The sequence below is a fragment of the Bombina bombina genome, chromosome 2, assembly GCF_027579735.1.
Source record: "Bombina bombina isolate aBomBom1 chromosome 2, aBomBom1.pri, whole genome shotgun sequence".
NCBI lineage: Eukaryota > Metazoa > Chordata > Amphibia > Anura > Bombinatoridae > Bombina > Bombina bombina.
Window position 1 is genome coordinate 794,169,091 of NC_069500.1, and position 18,711 is coordinate 794,187,801.

General features: G+C 41.4%; 1 protein-coding gene across 1 annotated transcript in view; it reads left to right on the top strand.

The window, feature by feature from the left end:
- Window positions 1-18,711, top strand: part of RAB8A (RAB8A, member RAS oncogene family) — a 173,888-nt gene that overhangs the window by 120,454 nt on the left and 34,723 nt on the right. The window contains exons 5-7 of the mRNA XM_053702980.1: window positions 2,941-3,030; window positions 4,018-4,083; window positions 12,004-12,054. Of these exons, the coding sequence (XP_053558955.1) occupies window positions 2,941-3,030; window positions 4,018-4,083; window positions 12,004-12,054 (207 nt within the window). The remainder of the gene's footprint in view (window positions 1-2,940; window positions 3,031-4,017; window positions 4,084-12,003; window positions 12,055-18,711) is intronic.

The window sequence follows — 18,711 nt, forward strand, 5'->3', positions numbered from 1 at the left end:
TTCTCTATCTCCGTCAACAAGGGTTCCCTTCTTGGGGACAATAATAGACTCCTTAGAAATGAGGATTTTTCTGACAGAGGCCAGAAAAACAAAACTTCTAGACTCTTGTCGGATACTTCATTCCGTTCCTCTTCCTTCCATAGCGCAGTGCATGGAAGTGATAGGTTTGATGGTAGCGGCAATGGACATAGTTCCTTTTGCGCGCATTCATCTAAGACCATTACAACTGTGCATGCTCAGTCAGTGGAATGGGGACTATACAAACTTGTCTCCGAGGATACAAGTAAATCAGAGGACCAGAGACTCACTCCGTTGGTGGCTGTCCCTGGACAACCTGTCACAAGGGATGACCTTCCGCAGACCAGAGTGGGTCATTGTCACGACCGACGCCAGTCTGATGGGCTGGGGCGCGGTCTGGGGATCCCTGAAGGCTCAGGGTCTTTGGTCTCGGGAAGAATCTCTTCTACCGATAAATATTCTGGAACTGAGAGCGATATTCAATGCTCTCAAGGCTTGGCCTCAGCTAGCGAGGGCCAAGTTCATACGGTTTCAATCAGACAACATGACAACTGTTGCGTACATCAACCATCAGGGGGGAACAAGGAGTTCCCTGGCGATGGAAGAAGTGACCAAAATCATTCTATGGGCGGAGTCTCACTCCTGCCACCTGTCTGCTATCCACATCCCAGGAGTGGAAAATTGGGAAGCGGATTTTCTGAGTCGTCAGACATTGCATCCGGGGGAGTGGGAACTCCATCCGGAAATCTTTGCCCAAGTCACTCAACTGTGGGGCATTCCAGACATGGATCTGATGGCCTCTCGTCAGAACTTCAAAGTTCCTTGCTACGGGTCCAGATCCAGGGATCCCAAGGCGGCTCTAGTGGATGCACTAGTAGCACCTTGGACCTTCAAACTAGCTTATGTATTCCCGCCGTTTCCTCTCATCCCCAGGCTGGTAGCCAGGATCAATCAGGAAAGGGCGTCGGTGATCTTGATAGCTCCTGCGTGGCCACGCAGGACTTGGTATGCAGATCTGGTGAATATGTCATCGGCTCCACCATGGAAGCTACCTTTGAGACGAGACCTTCTTGTTCAAGGTCCGTTCGAACATCCGAATCTGGTCTCACTCCAGCTGACTGCTTGGAGATTGAACGCTTGATCTTATCGAAGCGAGGGTTCTCAGATTCTGTTATCGATACTCTTGTTCAGGCCAGAAAGCCTGTAACTAGAAAGATTTACCACAAAATTTGGAAAAAATATATCTGTTGGTGTGAATCTAAAGGATTCCCTTGGGACAAGGTTAAGATTCCTAAGATTCTATCCTTCCTTCAAGAAGGATTGGAAAAAGGATTATCTGCAAGTTCCCTGAAGGGACAGATTTCTGCCTTGTCTGTGTTACTTCATAAAAAGCTGGCAGCTGTGCCAGATGTTCAAGCCTTTGTTCAGGCTCTGGTTAGAATCAAGCCTGTTTACAAACCTTTGACTCCTCCTTGGAGTCTCAACTTAGTTCTTTCAGTTCTTCAGGGGGTTCCGTTTGAACCCTTACATTCCGTTGATATTAAGTTATTATCTTGGAAAGTTTTGTTTTTGGTTGCAATTTCTTCTGCTAGAAGAGTTTCAGAATTATCTGCTCTGCAGTGTTCTCCTCCTTATCTGGTGTTCCATGCAGATAAGGTGGTTTTACGTACTAAACCTGGTTTTCTTCCAAAAGTTGTTTCTAACAAAAACATTAACCAGGAGATTATCGTACCTTCTCTGTGTCCGAAACCAGTTTCGAAGAAGGAACGTTTGTTGCACAATTTGGATGTTGTTCGCGCTCTAAAATTCTATTTAGATGCTACAAAGGATTTTAGACAAACATCTTCCTTGTTTGTTGTTTATTCCGGTAAAAGGAGAGGTCAAAAAGCAACTTCTACCTCTCTCTCTTTTTGGATTAAAAGCATCATCAGATTGGCTTACGAGACTGCCGGACGGCAGCCTCCCGAAAGAATCACAGCTCATTCAACTAGGGCTGTGGCTTCCACATGGGCCTTCAAGAACGAGGCTTCTGTTGATCAGATATGTAGGGCAGCGACTTGGTCTTCACTGCACACTTTTACCAAATTTTACAAGTTTGATACTTTTGCTTCTTCTGAGGCTATTTTTGGGAGAAAGGTTTTGCAAGCCGTGGTGCCTTCCATCTAGGTGACCTGATTTGCTCCCTCCCATCATCCGTGTCCTAAAGCTTTGGTATTGGTTCCCACAAGTAAGGATGACGCCGTGGACCGGACACACCTATGTTGGAGAAAACAGAATTTATGTTTACCTGATAAATTACTTTCTCCAACGGTGTGTCCGGTCCACGGCCCGCCCTGGTTTTTTAATCAGGTCTGATAATTTATTTTCTTTAACTACAGTCACCACGGTTTCATATGGTTTCTCCTATGCAAATATTCCTCCTTAACGTCGGTCGAATGACTGGGGTAGGCGGAGCCTAGGAGGGATCATGTGACCAGCTTTGCTGGGCTCTTTGCCATTTCCTGTTGGGGAAGAGAATATCCCACAAGTAAGGATGACGCCGTGGACCGGACACACCGTTGGAGAAAGTAATTTATCAGGTAAACATAAATTCTGTTTTTTTCGCTCCTTTATGTTCCTTTAATACTTGTCCATTAAGGTCTAACTCTTGAATTATAAAGATTGTATTTTCAAGAGTAAAATACAAATGAAATTGCTAAACTCTCACAAGCTGATGGACCTATTTGAGATGAGCACAAATATACAGTGTGCCAGGGGTTGCATGAAAAAAGCAGAGGTTCAAGCAAATGAAAGCAGGTTTTATGTCAAGTATGAAAGCTGCTGATGGAATAAGATGTTCTTTCTGCTAGTGATTTGCATGTCTATCCATTTCATCATAATTAAACCGTGACGAGAAATGCACCAGCTTTGTTTATCTTGCAGCATGCGTCAGCTGATGTTGAGAAAATGATCCTCGGGAGCAAATGTGACGTCAATGAAAAACGACAGGTATCCAAAGAGAGGGGCGAAAAGGTATGAAAATAGTCATATTTTTTTTTTCATTTTTTTTTTTAAAATAAAGTGCATATCTGATTTCTCCATTAGAAACATGCTATATATACTGATCATTTTTTTCCTCCTATTCTTTGTGTTGATCAGATACATACATGTTTGAAGTTTTATATAGAAATTTTAGATTGTTTTGTAAGGTATTAGAAGCTTTATGGAGAAATAATAGTGCTCTAATCTTCTATCTAGAGAATTTCATTCTTGCAATATTATGTTAATGCACTGTTTATCCTGAGCTGAAAACGGCAGGTGATAGGTGGCTATGCACATATGCCTGTCCTGATTGGTTTGTAGGTCAAGATCAGCTGTGGACCAATAGTGCATTGCTGGTCCAGAGCTGAGTATCTAGTGCTGGATTATTAAGCTCTGCATACTGAGCGCCACCATCTTGAAGAGCAAGTATTGTACCCTGTAATAGAAGTGGTGCTCATTCACAGATCAGTGATGTTGCTGACTGACAGCTGTGCTGTGCACTTCAGGTTAGCGTACCTCATACAGAGCGTGAACTTTTCATTTTTGCAGTGATCGATTTCTCTATATTATTCATGTAGCCTTTTTATATATGTTATGTATATGTTCTTTTTACCTTTGTATAAAGACTGCAAAAATGTAAAGCTCCCTCTGTGTATTGTGTGCAACAACCCAAATAGCACAAGACAGCTGTCTTAAAGCCGGCAACATTGTTGATTTTATGAATATTCACTACTTCTGTCATAGGATGCAAGAATACGTGGGCCCCAATATGGCAGTGCCCAGTATGAAAATGTAGAGCTTCTCCAACCAGTGCATATAAAGTGTTGAAATAAGAGAACTACTCTGACGTGACGAGAATGCACAGGAGGAAAACATAAGGACAGCTGTTTAGTTTATCTTATGATATATGTATGGGTTAGTACTGTAGAAATGAGAATAGTACAATATATTTAATAACCTTTCTATTTTTGTTTTTAGTTGGCTCTTGAGTATGGAATTAAGTTCATGGAGACTAGTGCGAAGGCAAATATCAATGTTGAAAATGTAAGTAAATATTTTAGTAGAAATAAGTGTATCAAGTGCACTATTTACACAAAATACATCAATGTAAATTATACATTACTTATCACGGCCTTGTGCGTTCTGTAGTTGTGAGGAAAAACTGGCACCACTTAACTTATGTGAAAATGATAGATCATTTTGTTTTGATGCTCAGCCAAGCAGCGCAAACAAATACACATTTGACTAAGTTCTTATGGGGGGGGGAACAGAATTCTTCCCCCTTTTTTTAAAACGGACATGGTAGGAAATGCAGTTAAAGTGATGGTAAATCCTAGTGTTTGTGAAACGTAAGGATTTACCATTGGAACAAATAAAGGGGACTTTCAGTCATGAAGTATAAAATACTAAATGCTGAAAGCTCCTTTATTTGTTTGTAGCGTTTGTTGCACTGAGCTGCAAGAAGTTTCCACCTCCGAGGCACCGAGCTATTGGCTAAGAGGTGGAAATATCACCTCTCAGCCAAATAGCGTTCTGCCGTGGGCTGCCTTAGCAAATAAAGGAACTTTCAGCATGAAGTATTTTATACTTCATGACTGAAAGTCTCCTTTTATTTGTTCCAATGGTAAATCCTAGGATTTACTATCACTTTAATTATGAAATCAAGCAAGGATGAGAATGATGCATATACTGTGTTGTGTATAGATAGAGCTATACCCTTTAAACTAAGGAGACAGGTTTATCTGAAAACTTGGAATACAGCATGTTTTTATCCTGTTATACCAGTAAAGGTAATTTGAAAAGGTAGACAGGCAGATATTCAAAGAGACGAGCAGGATGCAAACGGCTAAACGAATTAAAGGGAGATGAAACCTAAAAAATGTCTCAAGTTTCAGATAGAGCCTACAATTTCTCCAACATTGGTGTGTCCGGTCCACGGCGTCATCCTTACTTGTGGGATATTCTCTTCCCCAACAGGAAATGGCAAAGAGTCCCAGCAAAGCTGGTCACATGATCCCTCCTAGGCTCCGCCCACCCCAGTCATTCTCTTTGCCGTTGCACAGGCAACATCTCCACGGAGATGGTTAAGAGTTTTTTGGTGTTTAAATGTAGTTTTTATTCTTCTATCAAGTGTTTGTTATTTTAAAATAGTGCTGGTATGTACTATTTACTCTGAAACAGAAAAGGATGAAGATTTCTGTTTGTAAGAGGAAGATGATTTTAGCAGACAGTAACTAAAATCGATTGCTGTTTCCACACAGGACTGTTGAGATGAAGTAACTTCAGTTGGGGGAAACAGTTAGCAGACCTTTCTGCTTAAGGTATGACTAGCCATATTTCTAACAAGACCATGTAATGCTGGAAGGCTGTCATTTCCCCTCATGGGGACCGGTAAGCCATTTTCTTAGTCAAATATAAAAGAATAAAGGGCTTAAAAAAGGGCTTAAAAACTGGTAGACATTTTTATGGGCTAAAACGATTGCTTTATTGGGGCATATTATGCAGATTGTAGCTTATATTTGGCATTATAATCTTGGGGAACGTTTAAAAAACGGCAGGCACTGTGTTGGACACCTTTTTTAGTCTGGGGGCCTTTCTAGTTAGACTCAGCCTCATTTTTGCGCCATTACTGCGCAGTTGTTTTTGGAGAGCAAGGCATGCAGATGCATGTGTGAGGATCTAAGAATCACTAAAAAAGCTTCTAGAAGGCGTCATTTGGTATCGTATTCCCCTCTGGGCTTGGTTGGGTCTCAGCAAAGCATATAGCTGGGACTGTATAGGGGTTAAATTTAAAAACGGCTCCGGTTCCGTTAATTTAAGGGTTAAAGCTCTGAAATTTGGTGTGCAATACTTTTAATGCTTTAAGACACTGTGGTGAAATTTTGGTGAATTTTGAACAATTCCTTCATACTTTTTCACATATTCAGTAATAAAGTGTTTTCAGTTTGAAATTTAAAGTGACAGTAACGGTTTTATTTTAAAACGTTTTTTGTGCTTTGTTGACAAGTTTAAGCCTGTTTAACATGTCTGTACCATCAGATAAGCTATGTTCTATATGTATGAAAGCCAATGTGTCTCCCCATTTAAATTTATGTGATAATTGTGCCATAGTGTCCAAACAAAGTAAGGACAGTAATGCCACAGATAATGATATTGCCCAAGATGATTCCTCAAATGAGGGGAGTAAACATGATACTACATCATCCCCTACTGTGTCTACACCAGTTATGCCCACACAGGAGGCCCCTAGTACATCTAGTGCGCCAATACTTATTACCATGCAACATTTAACGGCTGTAATGGATAACTCCATAGCAAATCTTTTATCCAAAATGCCTACTTATCAGAGAAAGCGCGATTGCTCTGTTTTAAACACTGAAGAGCAAGAGGACGCTGATGATAACTGTTCTGACATACCCTCACACCAATCTCAAGGGGCCATGAGGGAGGTTTTGTCTGATGGAGAAATCTCAGATTCAGGAAAAATTTCTCATCAAGCTGAACCTGATGTTGTGACATTTAAATTTAAATTAGAACATCTCCGCGCACTGCTTAAGGAGGTGTTATCTACTCTGGATGATTGTGACAATTTGGTCATTCCAGAGAAATTATGTAAGATGGACAAGTTCCTAGAGGTTCCGGTGCCCCCCAACGCTTTTCCTATACCCAAGCGGGTGGCGGACATAGTAAATAAAGAGTGGGAAAGGCCCGGCATACCTTTTGTTCCCCCCCCTATATTTAAGAAATTATTTCCTATAGTCGACCCCAGAAAGGACTTATGGCAGACAGTCCCCAAGGTCGAGGGGGCGGTTTCTACTCTAAACAAACGCACTACTATTCCTATCGAAGATAGTTGTGCTTTCAAAGATCCTATGGATAAGAAATTAGAGGGTTTGCTTAAAAAGATTTTTGTGCAGCAAGGTTACCTTCTACAACCAATTTCATGCATTGTTCCTGTCACTACGGCAGCGTGTTTCTGGTTCGAAGAACTAGAAAAGTCGCTCAGTAAAGAATCTTCGTATGAGGAGGTTATGGACAGAGTTCAAGCACTTAAATTGGCTAACTCTTTTGTTTTAGATGCCGCTTTGCAATTAGCTAGATTAGCGGCGAAAAATTCAGGGTTTGCTATCGTGGCGCGCAGAGCGCTTTGGCTAAAGTCTTGGTCAGCGGATGTGTCTTCCAAGACAAAATTGCTTAACATTCCTTTCAAAGGTAAAACATTATTTGGACCTGATTTGAAAGAGATTATTTCAGACATCACTGGTGGAAAGGGCCACGCCCTCCCACAGGATAGGTCTTTTAAGGCTAAAAATAAGCCTAATTTTCGTCCCTTTCGCAGAAACGGACCAGCCTCTAATTCTGTATCCTCTAAGCAAGAGGGTAATACTTCACAACCCAAACCAGCCTGGAAACCAATGCAAGGCTGGAACAAGGGTAAGCAGGCCAAGAAGCCTACCACTGCTACCAAAACAGCATGAAGGGATAGCCCCCGATCCGGGACCGGATCTAGTGGGGGGCAGACTTTCTCTCTTTGCTCAGGCTTGGGCAAGAGATGTTCAGGATCCTTGGGCGCTAGAAATAGTTTCTCAAGGTTACCTCCTGGAATTCAAGGAACTACCCCCAAGGGGAAGGTTCCACAGGTCTCAATTATCTTCAAACCAAATAAAGAGACAGGCATTCTTACATTGTGTAGAAGACCTGTTAAAGATGGGAGTGATACATCCAGTTCCAATAAGAGAACAAGGAATGGGATTTTATTCCAATCTGTTCATAGTTCCCAAAAAAGAGGGAACATTCAGACCAATTTTGGATCTAAAGATCCTAAATAAATTTCTCAGGGTACCATCGTTCAAAATGGAAACTATTCGAACGATCCTACCTACTATCCAGGAAAATCAATTTATGACTACCGTGAATTTAAAGGATGCGTACCTACATATTCCTATCCACAAGGAACATCATCAGTTCCTAAGGTTCGCTTTTCTGGACAAGCATTACCAGTTTGTGGCACTTCCATTCGGACTAGCCACTGCTCCAAGGATTTTCACAAAGGTACTAGGGTCCCTTCTAGCGGTTCTAAGACCAAGGGGCATTGCAGTAGTACCTTACTTGGACGACATCCTGATTCAAGCGTCGTCCCTGTCAAAAGCAAAGGCTCATACGGACATCGTCCTAGCCTTTCTCAGATCTCACGGATGGAAGGTGAACAAAGAAAAAAGTTCTCTGTCCCCGTCAACAAGAGTTCCCTTCTTGGGAACAATAATAGATTCCTTAGAAATGAGGATTTTTCTGACAGAGGTCAGAAAATCAAAACTTCTAAGCTCTTGTCAAGTACTTCATTCTGTTCCTCGTCCTTCCATAGCGCAGTGCATGGAAGTAATAGGATTGATGGTTGCAACAATGGACATAGTTCCTTTTGCACGAATTCATCTAAGACCATTACAACTGCGCATGCTCAGACAGTGGAATGGGGATTATACAGACTTGTCTCCGACGATTCAAGTAGATCAAAAGACCAGAGATTCACTCCGTTGGTGGCTGACCCTGGACAATCTGTCACAGGGAATGAGCTTCCGCAGACCAGAGTGGGTCATTGTCACGACCGACGCCAGCCTAGTGGGCTGGGGCGCGGTCTGGGAATCCCTGAAAGCTCAGGGTCTATGGTCTCGGGAAGAGTCTCTTCTCCCGATAAACATTCTGGAACTGAGAGCGATATTCAATGCTCTCAGAGCTTGGCCTCAACTAGCAAAGGCCAAATTCATAAGGTTTCAGTCAGACAACATGACGACCGTTGCATATATCAATCATCAGGGGGGAACAAGGAGTTCCCTGGCGATGAAAGAAGTGACCAAGATAATTCAATGGGCGGAGGATCACTCCTGCCACTTGTCTGCGATCCACATCCCAGGAGTGGAAAATTGGGAAGTGGATTTTCTGAGTCGTCAGACATTCCATCCCGGGGAGTGTTAACTCCATCCGGAAATCTTTGCCCAAATAACTCAATTATGGGGCATTCCAGACATGGATCTGATGGCGTCTCGTCAGAACTTCAAGGTTCCTTGCTACGGGTCCAGATCCAGGGATCCCAAGGCGACTCTAGTAGATGCACTAGTAGCACCTTGGACCTTCAACCTAGCTTATGTATTCCCACCGTTTCCTCTCATCCCCAGGCTGGTAGCCAGGATCAATCAGGAGAGGGCCTCGGTGATCTTGATAGCTCCTGCGTGGCCACGCAGGACTTGGTATGCAGACCTGGTGAATATGTCATCGGCTCCACCATGGAAGCTACCTTTGAGACAGGACCTTCTTGTTCAGGGTCCATTCGAACATCCGAATCTGGTTTCCCTCCAACTGACGGCTTGGAGATTGAACGCTTGATTTTATCAAAGCGTGGGTTTTCAGATTCTGTAATAGATACTCTGATTCAGGCTAGAAAGCCTGTAACTAGAAAAATTTACCATAAAATATGGAAAAAATATATCTGTTGGTGTGAATCTAAAGGATTCCCATGGAACAAGATAAAAATTCCTAAGATTCTATCCTTTCTACAAGAAGGTTTGGAGAAAGGATTATCTGCAAGTTCTCTGAAGGGACAAATCTCTGCTTTATCTGTTTTACTTCACAAAAGACTGGCAGCCGTGCCAGATGTTCAAGCATTTGTTCAGGCTCTGGTTAGGATCAAGCCTGTTTACAGACCTTTGACTCCTCCCTGGAGTCTAAATCTAGTTCTTTCAGTTCTTCAAGGGGTTCCGTTTGAACCCTTACATTCCGTAGATATTAAGTTATTATCTTGGAAAGTTTTGTTTTTGGTTGCAATTTCTTCTGCTAGAAGAGTTTCAGAGTTATCTGCTCTGCAGTGTTCTCCGCCCTATCTGGTGTTCCATGCAGATAAGGTGGTTTTGCGTACTAAGCCTGGTTTTCTTCCGAAAGTTGTTTCCAGCAAAAATATTAACGAGGAGATAGTTGTACCTTCTTTGTGTCCGAATCCAGTTTCAAAGAAGGAACGTTTGTTACACAATTTGGACGTAGTCCGTGCTCTAAAATTCTATTTAGAGGCTACTAAAGATTTCAGACAAACATCTTCCTTGTTTGTTGTTTATTCTGGTAAAAGGAGAGGTCAAAAAGCGACTTCTACCTCTCTTTCCTTTTGGCTTAAAAGCATTATCCGATTGGCTTATGAGACTGCCGGACGGCAGCCTCCTGAAAGAATCACAGCTCACTCCACTAGGGCTGTGGCTTCCACATGGGCCTTCAAGAACGAGGCTTCTGTTGACCAGATATGTAAGGCAGCGACTTGGTCTTCACTGCACACTTTTGCCAAATTTTACAAATTTGATACTTTTACTTCTTCGGAGGCTATTTTTGGGAGAAAGGTTTTGCAAGCCGTGGTGCCTTCCATTTAGGTGACCTGATTTGCTCCCTCCCTTCATCCGTGTCCTAAAGCTTTGGTATTGGTTCCCACAAGTAAGGATGACGCCGTGGACCGGACACACCAATGTTGGAGAAAACAGAATTTATGCTTACCTGATAAATTACTTTCTCCAACGGTGTGTCCGGTCCACGGCCCGCCCTGGTTTTTTAATCAGGTCTGATGAATTATTTTCTCTAACTACAGTCGCCACGGTATCATATGGTTTCTCCTTTATATATTTCCTCCTGTCCGTCGGTCGAATGACTGGGGTGGGCGGAGCCTAGGAGGGATCATGTGACCAGCTTTGCTGGGACTCTTTGCCATTTCCTGTTGGGGAAGAGAATATCCCACAAGTAAGGATGACGCCGTGGACCGGACACACCGTTGGAGAAAGTAATTTATCAGGTAAGCATAAATTCTGTTTTTAAACAACTTTCCAATTTACGTGTCTTACCTAATTTGCTTTGTTCTTTTGGTGTAGTTTGTTGAAAATAATACCTGGATAAGCTAAGGAGCAGCAATGCACTGGGAGCTAGCTGCCGATTGGTGGCTGCACATATGGTTCACCCAGTGTGTCATTGGTTCACCCAGTGTGTTCAGCTAGCTTCCTGTAAGCAATGTTGCTCCTTCAACAAAGAATAGCAAAGGAATTAAGTAAATTTGCTATTTGAAATAAATTGGAAATGTTGTTTGAAATTGCATGCTGTGTCTGAACCATTAAAGAAAAATGTTGGGTTATATGTCCCATTAAGAATTGTATAATAGAAGAATTGCAGAATCATGAACTGCATTAAAGGGATATAAAACCCACATTTTTTTTTCTTTCATGATTCAGATAGAGCATGCAATTTTAAGCAACTTTCTAACTTGCTCCTATTATCAATTTTTCTTTGTTCTAAATGTGGCCACCAATCACCAAGCGCTACCAAGGGTGCTGAGCCAAAAATGGGCCGGCTCCTATGTTTACATTCCTGCTTTTCAAATAAAGATACAAAGAGACCGAAGATAAATTGATGATAGGAGTAAATTGCACACTCTATCTCTGAATCATGAGAGAGAGAAAAATTGGGTTTCATATCCCTTTAACTGGACACTGATGGATGTATTACAACAGGAATGCAAGGAGAGTTAACTGTAATCTGACCACTGTTCTTTTTATAAATTACTTTATTATTTATGCTGTAGAGTGTAGACTAGCGTTATAGCATGATATAAGGCTCATGTCACAGATCTTACTAAAATGAGTTTCCATTTAAAAAATAAATAAAAATTCAGACACGTGATAACAGAATAAAGCGTATAAAAGTTGGCATTTTAATGTTTTTACAAAATGATGTATTAGTGTGAACCTATAATTTTTAAAGCAGTGTTGTTACCTTTTTATAACAGGTATCTACCAATAAATTTAATTCATGTGTAGTGTGGGCTTTTCTTTGTGTATGAAATAGTGTACTTAGTCTATATAGCGAATTCACTGTGACTGCCGCACTAAATTAAAAAGTCAATTTGGCACCTAGTCCTGTTTGAAATCAAATATCTAAATTTTTTCTCAGGCATTTTTCACATTGGCAAGAGACATCAAAGCAAAAATGGACAAGAAAATGGTAAGTATATTTTAATAATCCACGTCTTTGCATTTCCTTCCCTTTATGGATAGGGTTAGAAGGGATATGATTGCCCATAATCATTCACTCTTTTTAATGAAAGTTACCAACTGACCGTATTTATTTAGTTTTACCATCTGTTTCTGGACTGCTAGTAGCACTCACTAATGAACACTGGCCACATTAAAGCTCAGTCTACATCTTGGCTAGTTTTAAAGGGACACTAAATCCAAATTTTTTCCTTTAATGATTCTGACAGAGCATGCAATTTTAAGCATGTTTCTAATTTACTCCTATTATGAATTTTTCTTCGTTCTCTTGCTGTCTTTATTTAAAAAGCAGGAATGTAAAACTTAAGAGACAGCCTGTTTTTGGTTGAGAACCTGGGTTATGCTTGCTTATTGGTTTGCTAAATGTATCTACCAATAAGCAAGTTCTATCCATGGTGCTAAACCTAAAATGTGCTGGCTCCTAAGTTTTAAATTCCTGTTTTTTAGATAAAGATAGCAAGAGAATGAAGAAAAATTGATAGGAGTAAATTAAAAAGTTGCTTACAATTGCATGCTCTATCTGAATCATTAAAGGGACAGTCAACACCATAATTTTTGTTGTTTTAAAAGATAGACAATCCCTTAATTACCCATTCCCCAGTTTTGCATAACCAACACAGTTATAATTATATACGTTTTACCTTGTATCTAAGCCTCAGCAGACTGCCCCCTTATTTCAGTTCTTTTGACAGACTTGTTTCTTTAATCACCTATCATTTACTCTGTTTCCAGATGAAACATTTTGTAGTTCTGTTTATAATCAAAAAGCTCCATTTAAAAAAAAAAAATGGTCAAATGTGTCCTAAGTAGCTTTGTTTTATTCTACTCCGCTGGAAACTGATGTGTTTTGTTGGTTAATTGCAGATCTCTAGGTAGGACTTAAAGGGACATTAAACCGCTGGCCAGAGCTTTTAACAGATTGGTTACCACTCACCATGGTTTTGGTTTTTTGCCTGCACCTGCAGTTCTTATCAGAGCTATTCTCAAGTTTGCAATATGCCTAAACTCTGCCTCTCTCTACTGGGCTCTGACATCATGAAGCTTAGGTATTCACACCCTGTGAAAGAATGGGCTTTTTGACAGTTGTATCATGCACTTCAGGTTTGCATGCATGATACAGGGGAGGAGCTTTACATTTTTGCACATTTGTATCATATTTTTTTTAGTTTTTGGGGGCTAAAGTTGGCGGGTGTGGGGTGTTAGAAAATAAACAGCACTGAAAAGTGCCTTTTACTTTTCAGTCTATGGAGACTGTGTGTGTATGTGTGTACGTATGTATATATGTGTGTGTGTGTGTGTATGTATATGTATATATATATATATATATATATATATATATATATATATATATATGTGTATATGTGTGTGTATATATATATATAATGTGTGTGTGTATATATATATGTGTGTGTGTGTATATATATATATATATATATATATATATATATATATAATGTGTGTGTGTATGTATAGTATGTATGTGTATATATATATATATATGTGTGTGTGTATGTATATGTATATATATAATGTGTGTGTGTGTGTGTGTGTGTGTGTGTATATGTATATATATATATATATATATATATATATATATATATATATATATATGTGTGTGTGTGTGTGAATATGTGTATATATATGTGTGTGTGTGAATATATATATAAATGTGTGTGTGTGTGTATGTGTATATATATATATATATATATATATATATATATATATATATATATATATATATATATATATATATATTTCTCTTGTTAAGTGTATTCAGTCCACGGATCATCCATTACTTATGGGATATATTCCCTTCCCAACAGGAAGTTGCAAGAGGATCACCCAAATCAGAGCTGCTATATAGCTCCTCCCCTCACATGTCATATCCAGTCATTCTCTTGCAACTCTCAACATAGATGGAGGTCGCGAGAGGAGAGTGGTGTTTTATACTTAATTATTTCTTCAATCAAAAGTTTGTTATTTTTAAATGGCACCGGAGTGTGCTGTTTTTTTTTCCTCAGGCAGTATTTGGAAGAAGAATCTGCCTGTATTTTCTATGATCTTAGCAGAAGTAACTAAGATCCACTGGCTGTTCTCGCACATTCTGAGGAGTGGGGTAACTTCAGAAAGGGAATAGCGTGCGGGGTCCCCTGCAAATAAGGTATGTGCAGTAAAATATTTTTCTAAGGAATGGAATTGACTAAGAAAATACTGCTGATACCGATGTTATGTAAGTACAGCCTTAAATGCAGTGGAAGTGACTGGTATCAGGCTGATTAATGTATATACAGTAAAGTAATTTTCTAGGAATGGAATTTGACTAAGAAAATTCTGCTAATACTGAAGTAATGTAATAAGTCTTAAATACAGTAGAAGGACTGGTATCAGGCTTATCATAGAGATACATACTCTTTAAAAAATAAAAGAAAAAGATGTTTAAAACGGTTGCTGGCATGTTTAATTGTTTTTGTGAGGTACTTTGGTGATAAAATTTATTGGGGCATGAATTTTCCACATGGCTGACTTATATTTTTGCATAGAAACAGTTAACTGAGGTTTCCCACTGTTGTAATATGAGTGGGAGGGGCCTATTTTAGCGCTTTTTTTGCGCAGTAAAAATTCAGTCTCTGTCTTCCTGTTTTCTTCCTGCATGACACAGGACGTCAGGGGACTTCAAAAGTCATTTTGAGGGAGGTAATCAGTCACAGCAGACCTGTGACAGTGTGTTTGACTGTGTTAAAAAACGTTTTTTTTTCTATATTATTATCCGTTTTGGGTATTAAGGGGTTAATCATCCATTTGCAAGTGGGTGCAATGCTCTGCTAACTTAATACATTTACTGTGAAAATTTGGTTGCTATAACTGATTTGGTTCTTTGTTATTTCAACTGTGACAATTTTTTGTGCTTCTTAAAGGCGCAGTAACGTTTTATTTAGTGCTTGTAAATTTATTTCAAAGTGTTCTCCAAGCTTGCTAGTCTCATTGCTAGTCTGTTTAAACATGTCTGACACAGATGAATCTGTTTGTTCATTATGTTTGAAGGACAGTGTGGAGCCCCATAGAAATAGTATTGATTTCACTTTAAATAATAAAGGTCAGTCTTTATCTATAAAAGAATTATCACCAGACGACGAGGGGGAAGTTATGCCGACTAACTCTCCTCACGTGTCAGTACCTTCGCCTCCCGCTCAGGAGGCGCGTGATATTGTGGCGCCAAGTACATCAGGGATGCCCATACAAATCACTTTACAAGACATGGCCACTATTATGAATAATACCCTGACAGAAGTATTATCTAAATTGCCAGAATTAAGAGGCAAGCGCGATAGCTCTGGGATAAGGACAGAGCGCGCTGGTGCTGTGAGAGCCATGTCTGATACTGCGTCACAGTTTGCAGAACATGAGGACGGAGAGCTTCATTCTGTGGGTGACGGATCTGATCCAGGGAAACCGGATTCAGAGATTTCTAATTTTAAATTTAAGCTTGAGAACCTTCGTGTATTGCTAGGGGAGGTTTTAGCAGCTCTGAATGACTGTAATACAGTTGCAATTCCAGAGAAATTATGTAGGCTGGATAGATACTATGCGGTGCCGGTGTGTACTGACATTTTTCCTATACCTAAAAGCCTTACAGAAATTATTAGCAAGGGGTGGGATAGACCTGGTGTGCCCTTTTCCCCACCTCCTATATTTAGGAAAATGTTTCCAATAGACGCCACTACACGGGACTTATGGCACACGGTCCCCAAGGTGGAGGGAGCAATTTCTACTTTAGCTAAGCGTACCACTATCCCGGTGGAGGATAGTTGTGCTTTTTCGGATCCAATGGATAAAAAATTAGAAGGTTACCTTAAGAAAATGTTTGTTCAACAAGGTTTTATCTTACATCCCCTTGCATGCATTGCGCCTGTCACTGCTGCTGCGGCATTCTGGTTTGAGTCTCTGGCCATTCACTCAGCTCCATTGGATGAAATCATGGACAAACTTAAAGCACTTAAGCTAGCTAATGCATTTGTTTCTGATGCCATTGTACATTTAACTAAACTAACGGCTAAGAACTCCGGATTCGCCATCCAGGCGCGCAGAGCGCTATGGCTTAAATCCTGGTCAGCTGACGTGACTTCTAAATCTAAATTGCATAATATTCCTTTCAAGGGGCAAACCTTATTCGGGCCCGGCTTGAAAGAAATTATCGCTGACATTACTGGAGGTAAGGGTCATACCCTTCCTCAGGACAGGGCCAAATCAAAGGCCAAACAGTCTAATTTTCGTGCCTTTCGAAACTTCAAGGCAGGAGCAGCATCAACTTCCTCCGCTCCAAAACAGGAAGGAACTGTTGCTAGTTACAGACAGGCCTGGAAAAATAATCAGTCCTGGAACAAGGGCAAGCAGGCCAGAAAACCTACTACTGCCCCTAAGACAGCATGAAGGGATTGCCCCCTATCCGGAAACGGATCTAGTGGGGGGCAGACTATCTCTCTTCGCCCAGGCGTGGGCAAGAGATGTCCAGGATCCCTGGGCGTTGGAGATCATATCCCAGGGATATCTTCTGGACTTCAAAGCTTCTCCTCCACAAGGGAGATTTCATCTTTCAAGGTTATCAGCAAACCAAATAAAGAAAGAGGCATTTCTACGCTGTGTACAAGACCTCCTTATAATGGGGGTGATCCACCCAGTTCCGCGGACGGAACAAGGGCAAGGTTTTTACTCAAATCTGTTCGTGGTTCCCAAGAAAGAGGGAACCTTCAGACCAATCTTGGACCTAAAGATCTTAAACAAATTCCTAAGAGTTCCATCATTCAAAATGGAAACTATTCGAACCATCCTACCCATGATCCAAGAGAGTGGACTTAAAGGATGCCTACCTTCACATACCGATTCACAAAGATCATTATCGGTACCTAAGATTTGCCTTCCTAGACAGGCATTACCAGTTTGTAGCTCTTTCCTTCGGGTTATCTACGGCCCCGAGAATCTTTACAAAGGTTCTGGGCTCACTTCTGGCGGTTCTATGACCACGAGGCATAGCGGTGGCTCCGTATCTAGACGACATCCTGATACAGGCATCAAGCTTTCAAATTGCCAAGTCTCATACAGAGATAGTTCTGGCATTTCTGAGGTCGCATGGGTGGAAGGTGAACGTGGAAAAGAGTTCTCTATCACCACTCACAAGAGTCTCCTTCCTAGGGACTCTTATAGATTCGGTAGAGATGAAAATTTACCTGACGGAGTCCAGGTTGTCAAAGCTTCTAAATGCTTGCCGTGTCCTTCATTCCATTCCACGCCCGTCAGTGGCTCAGTTAATGGAAGTAATCGGCTTAATGGTAGCGGCAATGGACATAGTGCCATTTGCGCGCCTGCATCTCAGACCGCTGCAATTATGCATGCTAGGTCAGTGGAATGGGGATTACTCAGATTTGTCCCCTCTACTAAATCTGGATCAAGAAACCAGAGATTCTCTTCTCTGGTGGCTTTCTCTGGTCCATCTGTCCAAGGGCATGACCTTTCGCAGGCCAGAGTGGACGATTATAACAGATGCCAGCTTTCTAGGTTGGGGCGCAGTCTGGAACTCCCTGAAGGCTCAGGGATCGTGGACTCAGGAGGAGAAACTCCTCCCAATAAATATTCTGGAATTAAGAGCAATATTCAAGGCTCTTCTAGCTTGGCCTCAGTTAGCAACACTGAGGTTCATCAGATTTCAGTCGGACAACATCACGACTGTGGCTTACATCAACCATCAAGGGGGAACCAGGAGTTCCCTAGCGATGTTAGAAGTCTCAAAGATAATTCGCTGGGCAGAGTTTCACTCTTGCCACTTGTCAGCGATCCACATCCCAGGTGTGGAGAACTGGGAGGCGGACTTTCTAAGTCGCCAGACCTTTCATCCGGGGGAGTGGGAACTTCATCCGGAGGTGTTCGCTCAACTGATTCGTCGTTGGGGCAAACCAGAACTGGATCTCATGGCGTCTCGCCAGAACGCCAAGCTTCCTCGTTACGGATCCAGGTCCAGAGACCCGGGAGCGGCGCTGATAGATGCTCTAGCAGCCCCTTGGGTCTTCAACATGGCTTATGTGTTTCCACCATTTCCTCTGCTTCCTCGACTGATTGCCAAGATCAAACAGGAGAGAGCATCGGTGATTCTGATAGCGCCTGCGTGGCCACGCAGGACCTGGTATGCAGACCTAGTGGGCATGTCGTCCTGTCCACCATGGTCTCTACCTCTGAGGCAGGACCTTCTAATACAAGGTCCTTTCAACCATCCAAATCTAATTTCTCTGAGGCTGACTGCATGGAGATTGAACGCTTGATCCTATCCAAGCGTGGCTTCTCAGAGTCAGTTATTGATACTTTAATACAGGCTCGGAAGCCTGTTACCAGATAAATCTATCATAAGATATGGCGTAAATACTTATATTGGTGCGAATCCAAGAGTTACTCATGGAGTAAGGTTAGGATTCCTAGGATATTGTCCTTTCTACAAGAGGGTTTGGAAAAGGGCTTATCTGCTAGTTCGTTGAAGGGACAGATTTCTGCTCTGTCTATTCTTTTGCACAAGCGTCTGGCAGAAGTTCCAGACGTCCAGGCTTTTTGTCAGGCTTTGGCTAGG